Source organism: Poecile atricapillus, chromosome 20 (genome assembly GCF_030490865.1).
Source record: "Poecile atricapillus isolate bPoeAtr1 chromosome 20, bPoeAtr1.hap1, whole genome shotgun sequence".
Classification (NCBI taxonomy): Eukaryota; Metazoa; Chordata; class Aves; order Passeriformes; family Paridae; genus Poecile; species Poecile atricapillus.
The window spans coordinates 8,369,650-8,392,944 of record NC_081268.1 but is presented as its reverse complement, the minus strand read 5'-3'; the positions used below and the strand labels follow the sequence as shown (position 1 = coordinate 8,392,944).

Here is a 23,295-nt window from a genome sequence, read left to right as displayed (position 1 = left end):
GAGGAGAAAAGATGGAAGACAAGCAACAGACCCTGATCCAGGGGTATGAGATCTCAGAGCTGTGGCAAGATGTGCCCAAGCCCAGCTCACTGCCCAGGTGTTTGGACAAACACATCCCTGTGACCCAGCTTTGAGCTCCCTTTACACCCATCCTGTCAGGGCAGTGCCTCCACACCAAACTTCATCCAGTGAAAACAGAACCCCACTGACCCCTCCATCCAGCACTCCTTGAACAATCAGCATCCCACAGACCTTTTTTTTTTTAGAAACTTTTACATCATGACATAAGCTTTGGCTCCAAGGGTTTTTAGTGAAAGCCAGGGTATTTTTTTTTCCCCTTCTCATAACAGAAACCATATTGCTGTATAATCAAATTTATCTCATTCCTGGTGAAGGAAGCAAGTGTGTGTGTGTGAGGTGAGCAGGAGCAACGGGCTGCTCAGCTCTAGATCACTGATGAGCTACAGGCATGTCACACCTCTTCCTTCCAGTTTCCTTTGCTAGGACATGGCCAACATTGTCTTTCTCCTCACTCCCTTCTTCTCTACAAGATAAAAAAAAGCAGGGTGTGTCCTTTGTTGCTTGTGTCCTGGAAGGGGAATGTGTTCAAAGCGTGCTGTAAGAATCAAACCAACATGGCCTTCAGCTTTCCAGCCTTCAGGACGAGGGTGCTGTGCACCATGGAGACCTGATGAACAAAACAAACTGCTCCAAGGCAGTAGCACAATGCAGGTTTGGCTGGCTTAGAGCAAATCAAAGCCAGCAACGCCCGTGTTGATATTTATATCACAGCTCTTGCACTCCCTCTCCCATTAGCCCATGAGATAAGACTTGGACGTGTAGCAGCATTAGGTTTCTACACAGTCAGGAATAAGAACTCTCTCCAAGTCTGTGACTAAAAGGGGTTGGTGATACAGGATTGCTGATGGGAAAAAGGTGGAATTGTAATGATCCATTTGTCTACCAGCAGGCAAAGAGGCCAAAATCTTCTTCTCCACCCCATTGCCATTTCCCAGGAAGAATCCTATGCTGGCACACTCCCCCAGCTGCAATATCCCACAAAAAAAAACCCTCCATGCCTCCTCTTCTCCTTCCTTTTCCTCACTACATCACTGCCAGCCTTCCTCCAGCCACCTCCAGAGGGACAATGTGAATGGGTCTGGACCCAGGCAGGTTTGGGATTTAGGTGCTGGCAGTTTTTAGGGACAAAACCAATAATGTTGTTTCAATCTGATTGTCCTGAGAAAGGGGCAGAGAGGAGACAACCATGGAAGGCAGCAAAAGCTGTTCTGTTGCTCTCTGTGGCATGAGGTATCAGAAGAAGCTTATATGGGAATTTGGGAAGGAAAACATGGTCTTTCAGCAAAAAGGTGTGAGATACCCATAAACTTGGCAGATACTAAAGAAGAAGGTTCTACTGAGGTCAGAGAAAGGCATTTCCTGACTCCAGATCTGTCCCAGGTGGTTAAGTGCTGGTGGCAGAGACAGATCAGAAGGAAGATTCAGGTACAAACACAACTTTTAGAAGGGTGATGGCAAATAGTCAAGGTAGCAACAGTGCAGCAGCACCTGGAAGCCTTGGTCAGAGCCATCCAGGCCAGGCTGGACACAAAGACAGCACAAGAGAGATTAAAACCTGAGTTTTTAAAGGAGACAGGTAAGCAGGTGATAATGGAAGTGAGACAAAATTATGTCCTTAAATCACTCAGCAAAGTAAGTGGTGAAGTTGGGAAGAGCCCCCAGATTTGACAGGCCGTGGAAAAAACATGAATGTCTCTGTGGTTTTTAGACATGTATCCTCCTCATGCTGGAACCTCAGCAGGACCCCAACCCACCTCCATAAATGGGACTTCATGAAAATCAGTGCAGAGAGATGACACCCTTCTGCTGAGCCCTGACCTCCCTGTACAGACCATCTTTCATGGGGCCAATCCCCCTGTGAGCCACACACGGCCCAGGTGAGCCCAGAGGGTTCCGTGCTGGACTCACTTCAGCAAAAACAACCACACACCTGAGCCAGCATTTGGGCAGCCTGGCTCTGCCACAACCCCAAAATGCTGAGAAAGAATGAGCCTGCATTTGGACTACAGGCCTAGGATTTAGCAAACACTTGTCCAGCTCCTGACTCGCCTTGTTTGAGCTTCCGCAAGCCAGGAATGCCTGAGGAGAAACTACAGCCATGCTCTGCTTGGCTTTGGGAAGCTGGAGAGCGCGTGGAATGGGAGAGGTGGATTCAGTGAAGCAGCACAGCTCCTGTGCACACAGGGGACCCGGCCAAGGGCTGTAACAGATGTGTTTTAACCCATGCCACTGAGCTATTTGGGATCTGTCTCTGATTGCTCCAGTGCTCATTCACTTGTCTTCCTGACCAAAGACCAACAACAACAATTAGCATCATATAAGGAGCAGGGGACTGCTGCCAGCATTAACACACTCTTGAGCACCAAGGCTTTTCCATTCCACTTTTTATCCCAGCTCTGCACACGGCAGAGGTCACTCTGCATTAATCAGCCTTGCTCCGGGCCAGCTCCTCCAGCACATTCAGCCTGTGGGACTGCAGCCGCTGCCTCTCCATGCTCGGATGGGTTCTCCCTGCTCCACACCTCTGCCTTTTTCCTTGAGCTGACCAAAAAAAAAAGGGATGTTCCATGTTATCCCAAGCTGAGCCTGCAGACCCTACAGAGAGTGACACTGCCTGGGCAGGACATGGTGGTGGGTCCTGGCTGCAGATGAGAGCCTCGTGTTGTCATTCTGAACTCTGACTAAATCCCCTTCCCTCCAACAGCAGCCCTGAATCTTCAACCCCTAGGAAGAGGTTTCCACCTTTCCAACACCCCTGAAACGTGCTCTCCCAGAGCCTTTGGACTGGTTCATGATCACCCTGGGGAAACCCCATCTGAGCCAGCAAAGGGAATGTAAAGTCAAGACTTCTTCACGGCATATAAGCACACTCCAAGGAAAGGCTCTGGAAGGAATCCTGATGACTTCCATATTATTTCCAGTAAATTTTGTGCTGATTCTTGGCACAAACACTGGAAATGAATAGGCTAGGTCAGGAATGTAAATAAAGTGAAACACTGGGATTTAATCTAATCTATAATTATAGTATCTGTGGCGCGGGGAAGAGGTTGGTGTGTTTGTACTGCAGCTCCATTGAGGAGCTGGAGGGGGCTTTCATTTCCATTTCCAGAATTTCCCTCTTTGGCTGGGGGATACTTGGTGTCTCCCCAGGAACCTGAAGGGAGCGTGCTGGGCTGGCAAGGCTGCCTTCTGGTAGCCAAGCAGGTACAGCTCAGCCATGAGGCATCCCCAGGCACTCCCTGAGCAACGGGGTGAGAGCTGAGATGGATGAGCTGGGCTGAAGGCTCAGGGAGGCTGTGGGGTGCCCAGGGGAAGCTCCTGCCTCCTCAGTGAAGAGATTGGATGGGTTTGTGGGATGCTCAGTCCTCCAAGCTGAGTTTGATCTCTGAGACAATCCAGAGCCCTTTCTCCTCGTTGTTGTTTTGGTTTTGGTTCATCACAAGCTGCCTGTCAAAGTCTGGTGCTCCCAAGGCTCCCAAACCATCCATCTGAGTGGCACTGGCTGCTGTCCAGGCTGGCTGCTCCATGCAAGGTGAGCACTTCATAAACACATCAAACATCTCTCCCTCTGCCCTCCTCACCTCATCCTCTTCCAGATCCACCTGGGAGGAAGCTTGACAGACAGCTCTGGTCGAGCTGACCTCGGGCAGGGGGAGAAATCTCTTCTCCATTTCACAAGAATATAAAATTTCTGCTTTTTAAGAACCTCAACAAAACTCAAAAGTCTTCAAGGACCATCCTCAGTATCCTTGTGTGGGTCCATGGGAGTACAGTCCATGAAAGCAGCATGGATCTCCATGGCTGGGCACCCGTGTGTGGCAGACTGGCAGGGCTGTCCACACGTGTACACGAGCTTTTGGAACATGTGTCTTTGTTGACATGATCTGCTTTCCCTGGAAAACCCTCTATGCAGGGACTGGCATCTTAACCCCAATGTGTTAAAGGCAAGGGGAAGAAAAGGGCTGAGAGGCAACATATTTTCATCAGACTGAGACTGCAAAGGACAAAGAAATTAGTTCTCCTTTTGTTCATTTATGTTTGGGAATTACAGAAGTCTCAAAAGCAAAGGAATCAATCAGACTTTGTTTATTTGTTTGCTTGTTGAACATTTTTTAGGTTTGTTTTCATACTCCAGCCCAGCTTTGATCTCAGGCTGGTCGTACTCCAAATGAATGGTCCACAGCAGAGGGTAATTGCTGTAGGTACTACAGAAGAAAAGGGACAGAATTTTTAACACATTTACAGGGCAGAAGAGACTTCCAAGATCTCCCAGTCCCCTTGCTAAGGTTATGTGATACCCTCAGACTACCACAGAAGCAAATAATTTGTTTTTTAAGAGCTCTGATATTACAGACCGTGTGCTTACCTCCAGCCTAGAAAACAGCACAGGGCCCTGCGAGTGGCTATAATCAGGATTATACCCAGCCCAGAGCTATTATAGATAGCTATTTTTCCACAGAAACAAATGAAACAAGCAGAAGAAATTCAATTTAAGAAATGACCCCGTGCCCGTGTTTGTGTTGTTGTTCTGTCTGTGCGGGCGCAGAGCAGCGTTAGCCTCACATTTCACTGCTCTGGCTTTCCTCACGCTGTGTTGCAACTGTGTGGACATCTGAGCAGAGGGATATTTCATGGGGGTGCCTGTACATCTGAGAATGCTCAGAAAACACGCTGGGCAGGGCCCAGGCTGGAGAAGGTGGGTGTGTGTTGGGCAGACAGGACCCATGGCAGCTCATGCCAGTGTGGAGCAGGGGGTTGCCAGCCCATGCTGGAGCAGGCAGCAGCAGCCAGCGAGGAGGGGGTGCTGTGGTGTGCCCATATGTCATTTTTTTGGATGCCCAGGAATGTGGGTCTGTGCCCCAGAGGTGCCCAAACAAACATGTGCCCGTCCATGTGCACTGTGAGCACCTCTGTGAGCACTAGCTGTGTGACAGAGCCAGAACTGTGTGTCACCCTGGGGCCTGTCCCCACACAGGACAAGTTCCAGAGCTCCCTGGTGCCGGGGCACTGCTGTCTGCTGGCTGCCTGCAGCTGTGGCTCCCCACAAAAGCTGCTGTCCCTTGCCCAGGGGCACCCACAGAGCAGGAGCCAGCCCCAGGACACAGGGCATTGCCAGCCCTGCTGACCACCTCCACGGCAATGTGCCTTGGGGCAGGGAAGCAGAAGCCTGGCTTTGACCACAGGGATGACAAAACCCTGGACAAATCCCTCTGCCTTCCACCCAAGGCTCTCCCAGCCCTTTGCAGACACCAGAAATTAGATCACAGAGCCCCTAAAGCGACGGGTGAGTGCAATTACCCCTGCCTGGCAGATGGGGAAGATGACTTGGCAGCCCAGGCTGCCCAAGAGCCAGACCTGCTGGCTCCCAGCTCCATGTGCTCACCACGGCAGCAGCCTCCATCAAAACCAGTGGCTCTTCCCTCTCCCAGTGCCCCTGGCAGGCAGGAGCTGAGAGCTCACAACAGGCCAGTTTTATGGGCGTTGGGTTGTTAGCAAGCTCTGCGGTTGCTCCAGCCTCTCCCTGGCTTTTCAGAGAAGCCCAGCTCCCAGAGATATAAATAATTATATTTATGCATTATAGATATTTAACAAGAAAATATCTGATATCATTAAATGGCAAGAGGTATCTCTTGGAGCCCACTCCTGGAGACAGCCCTGCTCCAGGGATGTGCAATAAAGGCTTTGGAGGCTGTCAACATACTTAACTGGGAGGCGGTGGAGGGAAAGTATTAATCAAGGTCTTAAAAAGTTCTCGCTGACAGACTATTTGCCAGCTCTCACTTTAAATGCTTTTGTGGTCCCATAAAAAGTTTCATTACTCACTACAAAATGTGTTTTAATTATTGCAGTCGCTCTGACATTAAGCCCTGGGTGTTTCTCTCTTGCTTACTCTGTCTCTCCTCTGTCTCCTTGCCTCTTTGCTCTATTTTTCCTCTCTTACTGATCTGACTCCTGACATCCCTTTCAAGACAGAGGATGCCCTGGCTAATGAACCAGGTTGGAAAGCCCAGACCCTGTCCAAATGATACTAAGGGAGAAGTTAAAATTCAGATTTTGACATTATCCCTTTGCTCTGGAAACTAACTAATCCACAAGGTTCAAACAGAAAATTCAACTCCCAAAAATTATCTCAGAAGAGTGAAGTGTTCAGAGTAAGTGGGTGGTGGACAGAAGGATTTGGTATCTCTATGATCTGAAGTATGTCCTGCTAAGAGAAACAGCAACTTATAAACACCTGTCACACTTTTGACATCTATTTCATCCCACCAGGCACTTGGCAACTTGCTCCAATCTGACCACATCAGCTCAGTTCATTCATGAGAGACAGCCCTGTCCACCAGGCATGGACCTGGAAACCCAGAATACTGAAAGTAAGTGTTATCCTGGACTATCCCACTGACTCCCAGTGCCTCCAGCACTGTACTGGCAGACACTGGTTTCCCATTTCACCATTTCCATTTCATGTAACAGGAAGAGTCTGACCATTTTCCCTGTGTCTGGTGTAACATTGTGCTGACCAAAGAGGTCAATAACCATTCAAAAACAGCATTGGAGATCCCTCCTTACTCCCAGCAGCTCCCCACGTGTCTCTCCTTACTTGTACAGACCATCTGGTTCCAGGCACTTGAAAATGACTGAGTAGAGGCTGGTTTCAGGGACATCTCCGTGGCTCCGACCCGCTGCCACACAGGAGGTTGCGAGGCCAGAGAGCAAATCATCCGCAAAGCTCAAGGATTCTCCTGCAGAGCAAAGAGAGGAGCGAGACCAGAACATCAGTACAGGTGTAGAATTCCTGCTGACCACTTAAAAATCACTGTAGGAACACAGAATCAACAAACTCGAGCTGGCTGTGGCTGCAGAATGTCCCGAGTCTGTTTGGAGAATGTCACCTAAAGGCAGTAGGAAACACACCTGGGCCATCAGCTGTAGCAGGGACCCTTTGCAGGAATGGGGGCCAGGGCTGTCACTGCTTGGCCAGCTGCAATCACAGCACGGAGGGGACGTGTGGCCTCACTGCAGACACTGCAGACAGAACCACAATCCACAGCTGGGCTACAGAAGATCTGGAAGCCTGGCTAAAACAGGGATCTCCTGCCCTTGCTGCATGTCCAGCTCTTAAGGGCATGGCCTTTCCAAAAAATTACCTGCCACAGCAGAAAAGGTGTTTCTGCTATGTTGGACAAACAGTGAAAAAGACATTTTTAGTGATGGGTGGAATTGCTCTCAATGTGATTTTTTTTTTTTTTATTATTGTTTATTTTTTTAATTCAGTGACTGCCAGTAGCTTTGCATTCCCTTTCATCTGCACTCTGCCAGCTCCTGGAGCTCTGACTGGAGCTCCTTCAGTTGTGCTGAAGAACATTTATTTATAAGCACTCGAAGAAAAAAAAAAACACTAATTAAAAATACTGAAAAACCTTTCTTTTGGTCTTCTGGTTTTTAAAGCCTATTAAACACTTAGATCATGACCCAGCTGAAACTGAAAACGCTCCATTTATTAAGGTTTTTGGGCATGACTGTCCACTGCTGTGCAACCTGTCTCCTCGCAGTGGGCAGCCTGTCTATTGGTTAGAGCTCATTGCATTTAATTCCCATTTCACACTGGTGTAACTGAAAGCCTGAGGTACCACGGAGGAAAATAAGACAGAGCAGCTGTCCAGGCTGTGCCTTATTCCCAGTGACTGGAGCAAGGGCTGCTGGAGGTGATAGTTATGCTGGTGTAAGCCAAGCTGGGCCCAGGTTGCTGTGCCAGGTACCTTGTGCACGTGGAAATGTCAAGATATCGCAGCAGAGGGAGGAGAAGAATTCTCAGCACTTTGTTTTTCTAAAGGCAAAAGTGACTGAGCAGTACTGAAACCAAGCACCAGTCCAGGTTCTTGATACAGACACTAAGGAATAGCGGTATAACCAGCCCAGAACATCCCACAGTGAAGCTGAATTATCCAGGTAGAAGAAAAAAATCCCCTCATCCCCAGCCCCCTAAACCACATTTGCGTCTTGTCTCAAAATACACAACTCAGTAACAAATGTCCCCCTTGGCTAGAGAAAAGAGCAGCAATAAATTCTTTTCCTCCCTGAAGGAATCCAAGCCTTAATTATTCATTTTAATGCTCCCAGCACGACTTGTTCTTTCCAAACTTTTTCAGGCAGCTCTGTCACCGGTCTCTGTAGCTGAACCCAGCTCCTGGATTCAGGTCTGTCCCAAATCCCAAGATAACTCAACAGGCAGCTTGGGTTGGCAGCAGGAAAATCCCTGCCTGGAAGTCACGAGCGCTGCCCAGCCTTCAACAAGTCCCTCAGCTCTGGGTTTATGGTTTAAGCAAACAAACAAACCCCTATTACTCATTTCCAATCTTCATTTCCATCCCTTTTCCTACGATGTTGGGCTGGATTGGGGAACTCCCTGTCACCAGGAGTCATTGAGAACAGACTCTGCCGTGACTTAAAAATCACCAAGAAAGAAGGAGGACCAGAATGCGCTGTTGAAGTAGAGCAAGAGGCTTTAAGGCTCTTCCAGCCTCAAACAACTTCCCTTCTGACCAGGAAGAAGCTTTGTGGGGGGACAGATCATCCCATGGATGGATGCTGTGGGACCTCACACCTTCTTCTAAGCAGCTGATGAGGGCTAGGGAAGAAAAGAGCTGGGCAGAGATTGCAGTGAGAGCTGGGTGAGGCCAAGGGGAGATTTGGACTGGACAGTCCCCAGGTAGGAGTATCAGCCAGGACATCTGTGCCAGAGAGCACAAGAGATGGGATGGGCTGAGACAGGGAGAGGGTGGAACCAGACTTGCAGGAGACTGGAAATGAGGTGGAAAATGTCATGTGCAACCACTGAATCAAAGAATGTATTAAGGCCAGGTTGGATGGGGCTTGGAGCAACCTGGTCTAGTGGAAGGGCAGGACAGGCCCATGGCAGGGTGGTTGGAATGAGATGATCTTTCAGGTCCTTTCCAACACAGAACATTCTACATTTAAAATTGCACAGCTAACTTTCTCTAGGGCCTGCACTAAAGTCTGAAAGCTCATCTTCCATGGTCTTTCTGGGTAGTTTTGAGGGAACAAGTTGGCAGGCAGCACTGCCCTGGCACACAGCAGCAGCTGCTACCCACAGTGGTCTGGTTTGCCATGGATCAGACCTGCCCAGGCACTGGAGTGCATTTCTGTCCCCCTGCATGGGAGGAAATTCAGATCGCAGGGTCTGCCAACAGTGTCTCCACTTGGATTGAGCCAAAACCTTTGCAATAAAATACACAAAGCAAGAGGGTGCTTTTTGCTCAATCCTAAACCTCTGGGGAACTCTCCCCTCTTGTTGGCTCTGCAAAGCAAAGGGGTTATAATGAAAACAGCAAAACAGATGTGCTGTTTTGCTAACAAAGATGCTGGAACCTCAGCCCCAAGGCTGGGAGTTCTTCTGTACCTGTACAAGCAGCAGTGAGATCACTGGTGGTGCCAGGCTGCACAGACCATGGAGCAAAGACAGGGAAGGGACACCTTGGGGACAAGCCAGCTACCCAGAGCTGTCAATCAGCACAGGGAGCTGCTATTCCATGCTTTGGGCAAAGCAGAGCACATGGAGACTGCATTTGTTCATCTCACAAAAGAAAAGGCAGAGACTGTTCAGTCCTCAGTGCTCTGAGAGCAGCTGAAATGAAATTTCTTAAACCTTCTTTAGGAGCAGAAAACAAGTTATTCCCTAGATTTAGACTGGGACCTTGTCAGTGGAATAAAGCTAAAGCAACAGCTGCTTTTGGTGGAATGGTGAGAGAGTGATCATAAATCAGACAATGGTTTGGATTGGAAGGGCCAAGAAAGGTCATCTCCTTTCACCTCACCTCTAACCACAGGCAGGCACCTTCCACTAGACCAGGTTTCTCCAAACCCTGTCCAACCTGGATTTGGACACTTGGGCCATTTGGCTGATCAGTAATGTTGCCCTACCAAGAAAAAGTGATTCTGTAGTAGCAGCAGGAGAACATTGCCCCAACTGCATGAGGCCACGTGAGAACTAAGTGCACAGCTATCCTCAACTGTGCTCAAGACCAAGGCACAGGAAAAGCAGGAGAAAAGATTTCACAGGGAAAGAACAAAAAGCCCAAATTTACCAATAAAAGCTGGGAAAAAAAGCCAAATAGAGACACACGACTGTAAATACATCAACAGGGCAGGCACTCAAATGGAAAAGGAATAGTTAGGTTAATGGGCAGTAATGGCAAGAGGAATTAAATTGGACATGGATAAATGGTTGGTCTACTCCTGCAAAGGGCAAATAACTAAACCATCTTTTAGGAAGGAGTTTGATCACTTTATAAAAGGGATTACATGGATAAGTAGCTTGTGATGGAAAGCAAAGGGGCTTCTTTTTCCCATCTGGACTTGTGTTCTCACACATCCCGCCAGCAAATATAAAGAAGGATTTCAGCCTCCCAAAGCAGCCCTGAAGCACAAACCTTCTAGATTGCCTAAGTATCTTTGCTCGTGTTATTAAATTTCAGAAAGAATCCAAAGGTTCTCTGCAGAGTAAATGATAGCTAAGTAGATCATCTCTGTGGAGTAGGAGATATTTTATTGACCAGACAGACATCTGTGTCCTTCATTAATAGTAATAAATAATTGATGTCACACTAAATAAAGCAATAAGCTGTTACAGATATCAAGGACAAATAACTGGCTCCTCTGAGGATGCCTCACCTGTGTTCACTTCTCAGTAGTAAAAAACCCAGAGCAGAGCTCAATATCACAGTGGAAAATGCCGTGCACAGAGCAAAAAATGTCACTTGCTGCTCACTGATTACAAATTATGGGGCAGTTGTGCTCAGCAATGGGATGCTGACACTCCTAAGTGTCAAGGAGTTAATAACCTTGCAAGACTTTCTTCTCCCTCATTTCCATGCCTTCCCAGGGCTGATCTGCCCCAAATCATCCACTTCCCAGGCAGCTTTTGAAAAATCTGTCTCTTCTCTACCTATAACTTTCAGAAAGAGGCAGCGCCTTCCAGGCAGTATTTCCCTTCTCTCCTCAGTGGTACTGCCTTGTCCTCATCCACAGGCATGGCTGTGGTGTTTGGCAAATCTCTTCTTGGTTTTCTAAGCATCTTTTACACTGACACTGGTGGTGTAGCTCTCCTTAAAACAGAGGAAAATAACAGCAAACTTGGAGCTTGCAGATGGGTTCCCATTCTGGGAAGCTTTGCAGACTTCTCCTGGCCACAGCAGGCATAGGCAGGGGTCATCCCACTGGTGGCACTCTGGGATAACCACCCAGGAGCTCAATTCCACCTCTGGAGGAGGAGGAGGAGGAGGAGATCCCCATCTCAGCTGCCTGCCTGCAGGGCTGAGCTGGCAGAGCGCTCTCCAGAGAGCACATTTCTCATGGCAGGAGGCTGAGACGGGCAGGAACGGGGGCTGAGGAATGAAAATGGCTGGGAGCAGGCTCAGACTGCTCACACACAGCATCCAAGAGCCTCAGTCTGCCTAAGTCCTTCCACTGCGGCCGTGCCAGCGCCCAGCAGTTGCGGACAGCAGGCTGGATGAATCACCTATCAACCATCCCACCGAGGACAAGGCGAGCTTCGGCGCTGAGTTCAACCAGACTAAACAAGAGAGGGAGGCCAGGAGCCTCCAGGAGGCTCGAGGAGCAAAAGGAAGCTCTGGGACCCTCGCAGGCGTTCCCACACCTTCAGCCCATGTCCCAGTGCCAAGAGCAGCATGGAGAAAACCCAGGCGCTGCAAACCAAAGTGGAAATTAAGATGAGAGGAGACCTCCCTGCTGCCATTCACCTTCAAGATTCCTAGAAAGAGCACAAAGGGGAAAGTAGGAAGGCACCAATGTCTCTGTCTTGACAGCTTCTTTACTGGGTTGGATGAAACCAACCCTGCAACGTTACAGGCGCTTTCCCCTGATTGTGGTTTTCTCTCCCTGTCTTTCTCCCCTTTGCTTTTTTTCAACCTGTTTTCAATTTACTCTTGTGGCATCTCTGACTGTGACCTCATTCTGGTACTTAAGGGGGAAAAAAAAAAAAGAGAGAGAGAGTGTCCTTTAAAAAAAGAAATGAAAGAAATCATATTTTATTTAGTTTGGTTGGTTTTGAAGCTTTAGCAGAAGAAAGATTAACCTTTTCTGCCTAACTTAATGAAAACAAGGAGAAAGGCTGTATGGATAAATAAATATCTGTGTGGGTATGGAGCAGGCACGATCGTGTTACAGCCCCGGTGGAGCTGTAATGGGGAACAGGCGCGTTCCTGCGCAGCGGCTCCCAATTCCCGATCCATTTTCAAGGAAAGAAAAACAGAGTAGAATGTCAGAGGCCCAAGTGGGCATAAATGAGGGAGCCAAGAGAAGGCAGATGGGGCCCAGCGAGGACCTCCGTCCCCAGCAGTGACCTCCAGAGCAATGCCAGCGCAGCAGATGGAAAAAGAGACCTTACTCCACTTCCCCTTGCCAGGTTTTGGTTCCTGAAATGAAACAAATGGCATACTCAGCCCTCCAAGCCTGTCACTTTTTGGGGTCCTTGCCTCACCCATCTCTTCTCCTGGGGCTTTCCCTCCAAGGAGGGGAGGTCAGAGGAGGGCTGTGAGCAGAAGGCTCGGACTGGGTTTTTGGATGAGTGGATGTGGAGCACAGGTTTGCAGGGTGGTTCCTCCACCATGAGGTTGTACCTGGGTTTAATGTGCTTTGGATCTGGCACCCAGTGGGGGAAGGCAATGAAAGGTGGTTGGTTTGTCTTGGAAATGATGGGCTGATTTAAATTAGTGTAACATAACTTCAGGCGACGGAGCTGTTCCGATTTACATCAGCAGATGGTCTGTCTCGCTGCCTAGATCATTAAAAGCAAACCATCCCTACTGATCCTGGTGGAATGATGTCAAAACCTCCTTCCCTACATGGCTTGCCAGATTACAAAGGAAATAAAAAGGCCTAGTTATTACTAAAAATTTTCTGCCCACATTCTGGGAGCATCCATGCACGCCAGCCTCTCATGTTAGATGGGAGCCTAAATCCCACTCCCCAAAACCCTGCAGCCTCAGAAATAATTTCTTTGTCATGGTTTTTCTCAAAGACACATCCATCAGGAATCCCTCTGCCTGGGCACAGGTTGTCTAGGCTGAGGCAGAAAAGCCAGTGATTATGCTGCAACTTTGGGCACAGCTTGTGCTTCACTTCCCAACTTGTACAAAGGTGCAAATCGCAGTTCCCTGAGCAGCTTCACCTTTTTGAAGCTACAAATTTTGGAGGAATTTGATTCCTATGTGTGTATGCTACCAGATGTATTAATAATGATGAAGAGCTTTCCTCCAGGCCTCCATCTCCTCTAGGTTTCCATCACCAGCTCTTCTGCTGATAGAAGACAGCATGTGTAGATGGCTACATTTAAGGAGCAAGGCTTTAGTTGAGCTAAGAGCAAAAGTTACATTCCAGTGTCACAGAATTCACTTCAATACCTTTGCTGGTGCTCTTCAGGGTTGGAACTTGCATGGAATCACCATGTGGAACAGAAAGATGAGCTGTTCTCATCAAGAGGGCCAGTCAAAAAGAGGGAAATGGTCTTAATTAGCATGAGCTGCAGTGTTCTATGATGCACAAGGTTAATCATGAGTATTCTTCTCTCAGGGTCATCAATAGGGCTCCCTGCTCCTTCATCTGAGCTCTTCACAGCCTGCTTATCACAGGTCTTTCACAGTCAATATCTAAGACCTCAGAAAAAATGCTTTTATTCATGTAAAAACACATTCCCAAGGCAGTGTGCTGCTGGAGGAGTGGGAGAATTAAAGCATTTCATTCTGTGCTGTGAGCCCTCCAGGATTTCTCAAGGTTCACTAGGTTGCTAAGGGTCAGCCCCAGCCAGACACGAGCTGACTCTGCTACGCCCGGAGACATCCAGGCATGAGCCAGCTCCAATCTCAAAGCCACGTATTCACATTAGCACGGTGGAGAGTCCAAGTGAATGTCTCTATTCCCTGGAGTTTGTCTTGGGCTCTGCAGCATTTTAAAATAGTTACTTTATTTCAAGGCAAAGTGGGAACCCATTTGTACTGGGAGCTGTGCAGGCATGAAGCAAAGTTTCATCCTCAGATCCTTCTTGTCTGGAAGAAGATTTTGTCCATCACCACAGAGTGACTTCTCACTCTCATCACCACAGATCTCATTCCCACCCTCATTCTTGCTTTCTTTTCATATTTAGCGTCCTTTAAATTAGAGATTTTTAACAATGGACCAATGGTCCAGACCTCTTGGTGGTCCCCAAGGCAGATCCAAGGACTTCATGGAGCCTTACATTCACCAGGAATCCCACCAGCCCTGCTCCAGCCCCAGAGCCACTCTTCTCCAGCACAAACCCATGTGTCAGACACTGCAGAGATGGCAACAAAACCTGAATCATAATCTCACTCTCCTTAAGTGCACTAGGGCACTCTTGTAGTTCCTGGGGGAAAGAGCTACTATCCAAAAATTTTGGATGCAAACACTGCACCAAGGGCCTGAGCTCCACCAGTCCAGAGGGCTGGGAGGTTCCCTCTTCTGCTGGGATTCAGATGGCCAAATGTGAAGAGGAGTTCAGGTTCATTTCACCATGAGCTATGTCTGAAGACAAATCCTGGGAAGCTTCCTAAAGAAAGGCCATGAATATTGAAATACCAGACCACAGGAAGGAAAAGCAACAATTCCAAGAATGAAACTCAGTGTGCAATTAATTGTTAACACCATAATTATCCCAGGTGATTTGTCAAATAAAATTTATGTAAACTTATGGTCTGTTCTTCATATCTCCTGGTGTGTACCTCGTATCTCCTTGCACTTATTGGGAAAGTGGAATTTTGGGGCTTTTATATTGCCACTGTTGCCTGACCCTGTTCCCAGCCCCCTTCTTACACTTCACAGCCCGGTCCTGGAAAGTGGACCAAACCACTACCTGTAATGGCAACAAATTTAAAGAAAGTCTTATTTAAATATTTTAAATATCTAAAAATTTTTGGTCCCATTTATTCTAAATAGAGGTCATGTGCAGAGATGCTGATGAATTAGTGATAAGACTTTGGACCAGCACATTCTGAAGCACTCAGCAAACCCAAGTGCAGCCAAACTTGCAGGCTGCTATCCAACCAAGACTTAAAAAATTGGTCCTCATGGAGGAACCTGCATGGAAGCAGACCTCTTATTTGGCTCTACTCTGCAGTTTTGGACATTTGAGAATGGGGGGGAAGATCCTCAGCTCATAAAATCTCCTGTAGCTCCCTTGAAGTCAATGGAACAATAACAATTTACACTTGTTGAGTTTCTGCATCCTGGCTGTGAGCTCCTTGGAACAATGACACCATAATGATTATTACAGATATTCTTGATCACTTGTCTGAGGCGGACTAGAGAACAGCACTGTGTAAGAAAATAGAGGCTTGGTTTGCTATGATTTCCAAAGAATTATTGACCCATATCTTGCAAACATTTACACATGTTTAGCTTTACTCCTGTGAGTTGTTCCATTACACTCATGTGCCAGATAAACTAATGTACATGCTTGCAGAACCAAGGTTAAAACTTGTGCAAACACAGCGAGTTCTAAATATTTTTGTAGATACGTTGTTACCTCAGACTCAGAGGAGAAAGCCTCTCATTTGGCTGTGCCTCTTCCCATAACCCTCCATTTATCCAAGCAGGCATAACAGGAGAAGCCAAAGGTGATACCAAGATAAAACTGAAAAAAAATAAGCAATTATCTGACCCAGCTCAGAAGCTAGAAAAGACCCACTTGGTCAGGACTAACACATGCAAGAGCTGACACCAGTTCTTGAGCAAGGAATTACCTGAATTACTGAAGGAGCTTCACAGCAGCTTTCTTAGCACAGCTCATGAATCATTCACTCACTGATTTTCCAGTAATGGAGTTAACATTTTTCTTCACACTTTTCACCCATTAGAAGGCTCAAGAAATGAGGAAAGAGTTGAGAATCTCTTGTTTGTGAGGAGTCTACCTCAGCACCCATCATCATCTCAGCAATCCCTCCATCTTTTCCACTAAGACTGCAAGGCAAGACAGGATCTCTCACCCCACTGCACAAACCCTCTGCTCACAAGGACAGAATATAAACCCTGATTTCTTAAACTGAGGTGATCTTGAGGACCAAACTCGTGCCAATGAGGTGTCTGACGTGTGAGGACTCCACAGAGGCCATGAATACCCCTGACAGTGTTGTTTACACCCCTCAGCCAAGACACGAGCTCTGTTGTGACACACCAGTGTCGCATGGCTGCAGCGTCAGGACAGACCTCAGGCAAAGGAGCAGCAGTGCAGAGAAACTACTTCTCCAATATAGCAGGGAAAAGGCAAATCTGAGGCTATAACCAGAGGCCCAATCCAGATCTCTTTCCATTAATAAGTGATTTTCATCCCCAGAGGACTATTAATCTTTTCTTGCAAGTGTGCAAACTGCAGGCACTGAGGACACCTGCCACTGGCACACAGCAGGATGCTGGCACTGGCAACACCTTCTGCTCCCAGTTTAAAGTCATCCCAGAAACCACAGCAAATCAATCCTGGCATCCACAGGACAGGGAGATGTTGGTAGTCAGATCTTAATGGATGACGTGCCCTGGGAGCCCATCTCACCAAAGGAACTTTGTGGTGGGAACAGCCCTTTGACTCCTAAATGTCCTTGGCAAAGTGAGGTGTCTGGGCACACTTCCCACCCCCAGGACCCCCCTAGGATGGTTCGCTGGAGACGTGTCATCGCCAGCAACTGTGCAACATCTGACCACTCAGATGACAAAAGACAGATTTCCAGAATGAACAGAGCGGGATTAAGCCAAGTGGTAAATGGATTCCAGGGCTGTTCCAGGATCTGAGCTGATGAGGGAAGCCAGGGCCAGGTACCCAACCCAGAGCTCATACAGTGAGGTTATCACTTCCCTCTTTTCTTCAAATCCCTAAATAGAGCCCAAACATCACTTGGGCCATGCTAGGGAGATAAGATGAGTCTCTCCCATCCATGCAAAGCCTGAAATAGAAGCCCTGCTACTCCATATCTGAAGCATCAAGCGTAGGATGTTGACATTTAGCAGTAGGGAAAATTACCCAAACAATGAACCCTCTCAAGTCTCTCTTTTCCTCTCCCTTTCCCCAGTCCCCTGGAAAATGTTCATAAAGTGAAATGGAAAAAAAAAAAAAACAAAAACTAACCCAAACCCCAACAACCCAAACCCAACCTTCTGTGGAAATAACATGTAGAGGAGAATGAGTCAGGCTCTGTTAACTATGCAAGGATCACCGGTCCTGCAGGCAGGGATGATTCACTAAGGCAGCAAGAGCTACAAGGTAGAAGAGACCAAAGAGAGGGTGCAGAACCAAAGTTGTATCAAAGAAGAGAAGGAAATAATAAATTAGATGGTTCCATGTTGCAAGACACCGTGCTCTTTATCAAACATCACTCAGCTGACCTAGGATGAATCACTTGATAATGGTGAGATTATTCGCTGTGTGCTTTGTCCAAACTTTCTTCATGAGAAGGAGGGCAAACAGTCTGTAAGACTTCAATCCAACCCCATTTCCTGCTCCTCTCTCTCTTCTCCCCCTTTCTGAGGTGCTCACTCACTGAGAGCCTCATCTCCCTGTTGCCTCTGCTTCCACCGCTCCTTTCCCATTCCCTTTCAATTCGGCAGCATTATGTGACTCTGTTTTCCCTATAAAAGATGCCTTCAAGGAGATGAGAAAAGCAGGACCTATTTGTGAGCACAGCATGCCATGGGGAGGCCCTCTTGGATGCCACTGGCATAGAAAGTACAGTGACACAAGAGATGGAGAGGAGGATATGGGGCTCAGGTGCCCGGGGGGAATTCTGCCTGCCAGAATGCTCTCCTGCTATTCCTCCATTCCCCCTTCATCTTCAGCCCCCCTCACCCTCCTTTTATCTAATAACCATAAAAATTCAAACAGAAAATACTTGCTCTGAAAAAAAACCTAAACACAAAAAAAAAGAGGGATAAAAAAAGAAAAAAAAAAAAAAAAAGTCCTCTCTCTGCACTTCACAATGAGAGCTGTAAAACTTTTTCTGCTTGGAAAATTCTCCTGGTCAGTTTTTCCTACTGTTTAATCCCTGCTTTGAGTTACACAGAATGAGTAAACACATTTTATAAGGTTCTAATTCATACCTAACCCATACAGTTTATGGCTTAACATAGTAAAATACACACACACACAGACACACATGCACTTTTTATACACATACACGTATATACACAGAGCCACTGACACACATGGATAAATCAGCCTTGGTCCCACTCCTGGAGCCTCCCAGCAGCAGGTCACATCTCCCCAGCATGTGCTGTGCCTTAAAAACAGCCTGGGATGCTGAGATGTGAGTTTGGTGACCTGGGGAGTAGTTTCCATCCTAGAATCCTTCAACCTCCTTTGTAATAAAAGATTAGTCAGGCTGGTTAAGAGAACAGTGGGATGCACTGCTCCATCCTCAGAAGACTGAAGGATGCCACCACAGGGTATCCCAGGAACAATTTTTGCCCACTCTCTGCCCAGCAAGCACCTGGAGTGAACACCAGGGCAGGGAGCAGCCGAGGCTGGGCTGGAGGAGCTGCAGGAGCTGGGATGCCAGGCAGCCTTGGCCAGGTGCCAGGCAAGCATCACAGAATCATGGAATCACTAGGCTTGGAAAAGACTTCCCAGATCATTGAATCCAAGCTTTGACCAATCCCCACCTTGTCAGCTGGGCCAGAGAAGTGACTGCCACTGAGCAGGCACCGTTACATCCTTGTTTCTCCTCCTCTTCATTCCTTCAGCCTATTGCTGCTATTTCAATTTTTCAAGTGCAGTGATCAGCTTGAAGACTCAGTCTCTTAATTCTAGGAGCTTTTTAGATATAACAGTTCCTCCATGGGTCTGGAAAAGCACTCCAGGTCATCAAGGTGGGCTCATGGGCACCATTCAAGGCCATCCTGGCCACTTCTGTGATAGCTCATCACTGGAATGCATGGACAAAATCCACAGTGCAAGGTAGCAGTTATTTCCAGACACCCAAAATGTGAGGGGTGGGCTTCAGGCCCCATAATGCTATTTTCATTTTCCTCCTCCTCCTCTCCCCAAGAAAATAAACCAAGTGTTTATTTCCTGAACGTGCTGGTCTGAGAAAGGGTAAAACTTTCCTGTGGGAGCCAGGTGGCTGGAAAGGGAAGGCAGAGGCAAAGATTTGCCAAAGATTTGCCAAATTTGTCAATGAGCTCTTATTCCATTTTTCTCATTAATATTTATTTAGACATAATATGAGAGAAACCTGCTCAGACCACAGCAATGTGGGTGATTCCACTGTTATTCTCCTTGTTCCAGCTACCGGGAGGAAGAGAAGGAAGGAAAAGCAGAAAAGTAAAAGAGTGTCAGGGAGTTTGCAGATAATTCTGAGAGAGTCACAGGCTTTCATCTGGGCTTAGCAGGAGATGAGATGCCTGGAGAAAGTCAATGCTTCCATGGACACATGATGGGCAAAGAGGCTGCATAACCCAGGCTTCCTTGCTGATATTCAAGGCACAGGTGTTGCTTTGAGAGAGAAAATGATGCCATTATACAGCTCTCTTTTTTCTTTTTTCTTTTTTTTTTTTCCTTTTAATGAGATGAAGACAAGGAGAATAAATCGCAACCCCAGGTTTAGTAAATTGTGTAAGATAAGCCTGATGCATTTCTTCAGTGAGACAGTTCATTCCCTAGACAGGAGAACTAGGGTACAATCTAATTTATCTGGGTATCCAGAGGCACTGTGATGTGACACAGGTAATTATTTGGTAAGCTTGAAAAGATGGGAATTAGCAGCATTATACAGCAGGTAAGTGACTGAGTATGGCCAGCTGAAAACAGGCGATGCTGAGAAGAGAGTGATGGGAACTGAGTCATCACTAGCAGAGCTCCTCAATGATCAGCCCTGTAATCAATCTTATTTCTCACTGGAAATACAGCAGTGGTTTTAGCACTGATGAAGTGATGCATTATTAGGGCACCAGAGGATCAGTCAAAAGAAATTAAAATAACTTGAGGGCTATGGCAATGAAATTGAATGAATTTTAATATTTAAAAATGAAAATTAGATTAAAGATGATCATAAAATAGTTCTTTTGTTAGCAGGAACTTCTCCAGACAGAAACAAAGGAGGAGAAGGTGGAATACCTGGATGCACTGGCTGGTCTCAGCAAAACCACATGGGAACTGGAGAAACAGAAAAGAAGTTCTTGGATGTCTTTAAAAGAATCTTCCAGGTGAAATTAGGAAGAATCAAATCCTTTGACAGCAAAAGGCTGAAGGTGGTGGCCCACTACCTGCCTCGCCAGAAAATCACAGTCTCCAGTCCAAACTCTTCAAAGCAGGACCAAATGTGGAGACAGAGCTGCTCAGGGCTGAATTTTGGAAGGTTCCAGGGACTCATCCATGAGACACATAACTGGTGTTTAAACCACCTCTCTTCAGGAGCTGAAATCCCACCGGACTGAGGTGTCCAAGAGGACAGTCCAGGGTATCCCTGGGTGCCCAAACAGGCTGGAGGAGAAGCTGGGAGCATGTCCCCTGTTGCCCTCCACTGGATAGCAGGAGAATGTCACACTGCTGTGTCATGTCTGGGGACAGCACATCCCCGCAGCATCTCCTCTTTCAGCTGGGGTAATGCTTTGTGCTCTGGGAACACAGCAGCTGAACTCGAGCTCTGTTTTTGCTCTGGCTGTCTCGTGTAGCAACAGCTGGGGGACATAGGTTTGCTCAAACCACAGCCAGACGATTGGAAATAAAAACGATATTCATATATTAATTAACATCTGGTTACTCGTCTAATTACACGATACAATGTGCATGAGCTTTTTGTTCCCTCCATATTTTATGCATTGAATGAAAACTAAACAAATGTTGCAAAAGCAGCACTGCAGAAGCAAAAAAACAAACAGTATCCAAGTCTGTACTTATAACACTTACTGACCCATCAGTTTAATTAATATGCAAAGGAGGACATGACTAAACCATGACCACAAAGATGGTGGTGACACTGAACTGGAATTAACATCCAGCCTGCTACAACCTGGCCATTTTCCATTCCTTTTGCACGTATTCCTTATAAAAAATAAATAACAATTTGTTAAACTGAGCACCTCAGGGCCTGATTTAGCAAATTATTATTTAACCATTTTCAAAAGCTACTTTTAACAAAAACAGGCCCTAAAAACATGGCTGTAAAGCACTATCCCAAAGAAAAGGAGCTGATGTCACCCTGCCTGTGCAAACCATCCCACAGCCACTGGTGCTTTCTGCCATGATTAGGGGATGGAAATAGAAGAGAAGGAGGGGAGGAAAGCCAGATTAACTAACAAAAGTCTCAGGTTGTCTGGTGGGAACACATCACCCTGTGCATGTGGCTGTCCCTGTGCAGCTTGCAGGGATGGGTGACAGGACAGCTGCTGGCTCCCAGGGAAGGGATGGGGACAGTGATGTGCTGGGCAGGGAAGAGAAAAGATGAACACTGCTCAGGGCTGGGTGCTTTGAGACAAAGGCATTGAGAGAGGAGGCAGAGAGGAGAGCAGATCCCCTCTTTCTGCCCCACAATCTGGGGAAAATAAGTGCCCAGTGCATTCTGCCCCACTGAGAAACCCAACCAACCTGTCACAGGTTGCTCAGAGAAGCTGTGGCTGCCCCTGTATCCCTGGAAGTGTCCAAGTCCAGGCTGGATGGGGCTTGGGGCAACCTGGGACAGTGGAAGGTGTCCCTGACTGTGGCAGGGGACTGGAGGACCATCAGATGCCATCCCACAGGCCCACGTGCCACCCATTTAGACTTTGAGACCAAAATCACAGCTGCAGAGCCACATGGACATTGCCCCATGAGAGCTGGCACAGGGTCAGAGCTCAGCACCCTGTGAGCACTGGGAAAGCCCAGGCAAAGAGCACCACTCAAACCAACTCTTCTCTCCAGGGCTCTGTTCTTCAACTCTCCCTTCCCTGAATGGGAATCACTAGAGTTCCCTCTCCCAGAAATAGGTGCTCAGAAAAATAAAAAAAATCACAAGATTAAATACTGATGGAATAACACCTCAGAGCAAGAAGTCAGAAATTCATCTGCTGGAATATCCCACGTCCCTCACTTAATTCTTGGTGCCACCTAGTACTGAGTTAAATTGGTACTCGTTAAATTGGGACACTTGCTGAGTAAGAGCTTGTTCTTTATTTGTGTCTGCTCTGTGGTCTTCAAGACAGCTTCAGTGTTCAGGGCTCCTACCCTCTGCTCCTTCACCAGCATCAGGAAACGTGCCAGGAGGAAGGAACAGAGAGAAATTCAGAGGAGACAACTGTCATGTGAAACTCTGGCACGAGTGGCGCAACCGGTTGCATGTCAGGGGGATTGGGAAGGGGTGGTGGGAGCTGGCAGGGTGGGCAGTTGCTCAAAGGAAACCACAGAGGACTGACCAAGCACTTGGAAGATTCCACACATACCTCCCAGATATGCCGGCGGTTACAAAATCCCTGCCCGGATAGGGTGGCGGCATGCCCTTGGGGAGAAAAAAATAAAAAAAAAAAAGAAGAAAAGGAAGAAAAGGAAAAAAACAAAACCCCAACCAACCATTCATGGGGCAGACAGAGGGCTGCAAGTCCTCTGCTTTCATGAGACACCGCAGGCATCAAGGCATTGCTGGCCTGGAATTTGGGCTATGCTTGCGGTCCGTGAGGCGACTCGAAGCCTTCGTCCCATTAAGCAACATTACATGATAATGCAGCAGCACTCTCAGGCTGAGGGAGAAGGAAAACAAAACAGATGGCTCTGGATGGAAAGGCATTGCTGTAAACCTGGGAGGGAGAAGAACATTCCTTCAGATACTCTTTTTGGCTGGTTGTGTCCTTTCCTCCCAGCTCCCACCTCTCTCTCCCTTTCCCCCCTCCTCCTCTTGGAGGACTGGTGACAGCAAGGCTATTTTTTTACTAATATTTCCATATTAAATAAAAAGGAAGAGTGTGAAAGGCCATGCGGAGCGGTGGCAGCTAGACAGTGGAATCTGCAACTGAAGGGTGGAGTTGGAGCACTGGAGAGGTGCCGGTTATTTATAGGGTATGAGAGAACACAAAAAATGTCTGGCCCCTTTAAGGCCCCTTAATCCAAACAACCAATGGAAAGGGAAAAAAAAAAAAAAAAAAGTGGGGGGGGAAGAGAGAAAAATAAAGAAAAAAAAGGAAAGGAAAAAAAATGAGGAGAAAAGACATCTC

The 23,295-nt window shown here is 47.3% G+C and overlaps 1 protein-coding gene across 1 annotated transcript in view; it reads right to left on the bottom strand.

The window, feature by feature from the left end:
* Positions 1 to 23,295, bottom strand: part of ASTN2 (astrotactin 2) — a 305,793-nt gene that overhangs the window by 21,882 nt on the left and 260,616 nt on the right. The window contains exon 20 of the mRNA XM_058853725.1: positions 6,680 to 6,821. Coding sequence (XP_058709708.1) covers positions 6,680 to 6,821 — 142 coding nt within the window. The remainder of the gene's footprint in view (positions 1 to 6,679; positions 6,822 to 23,295) is intronic.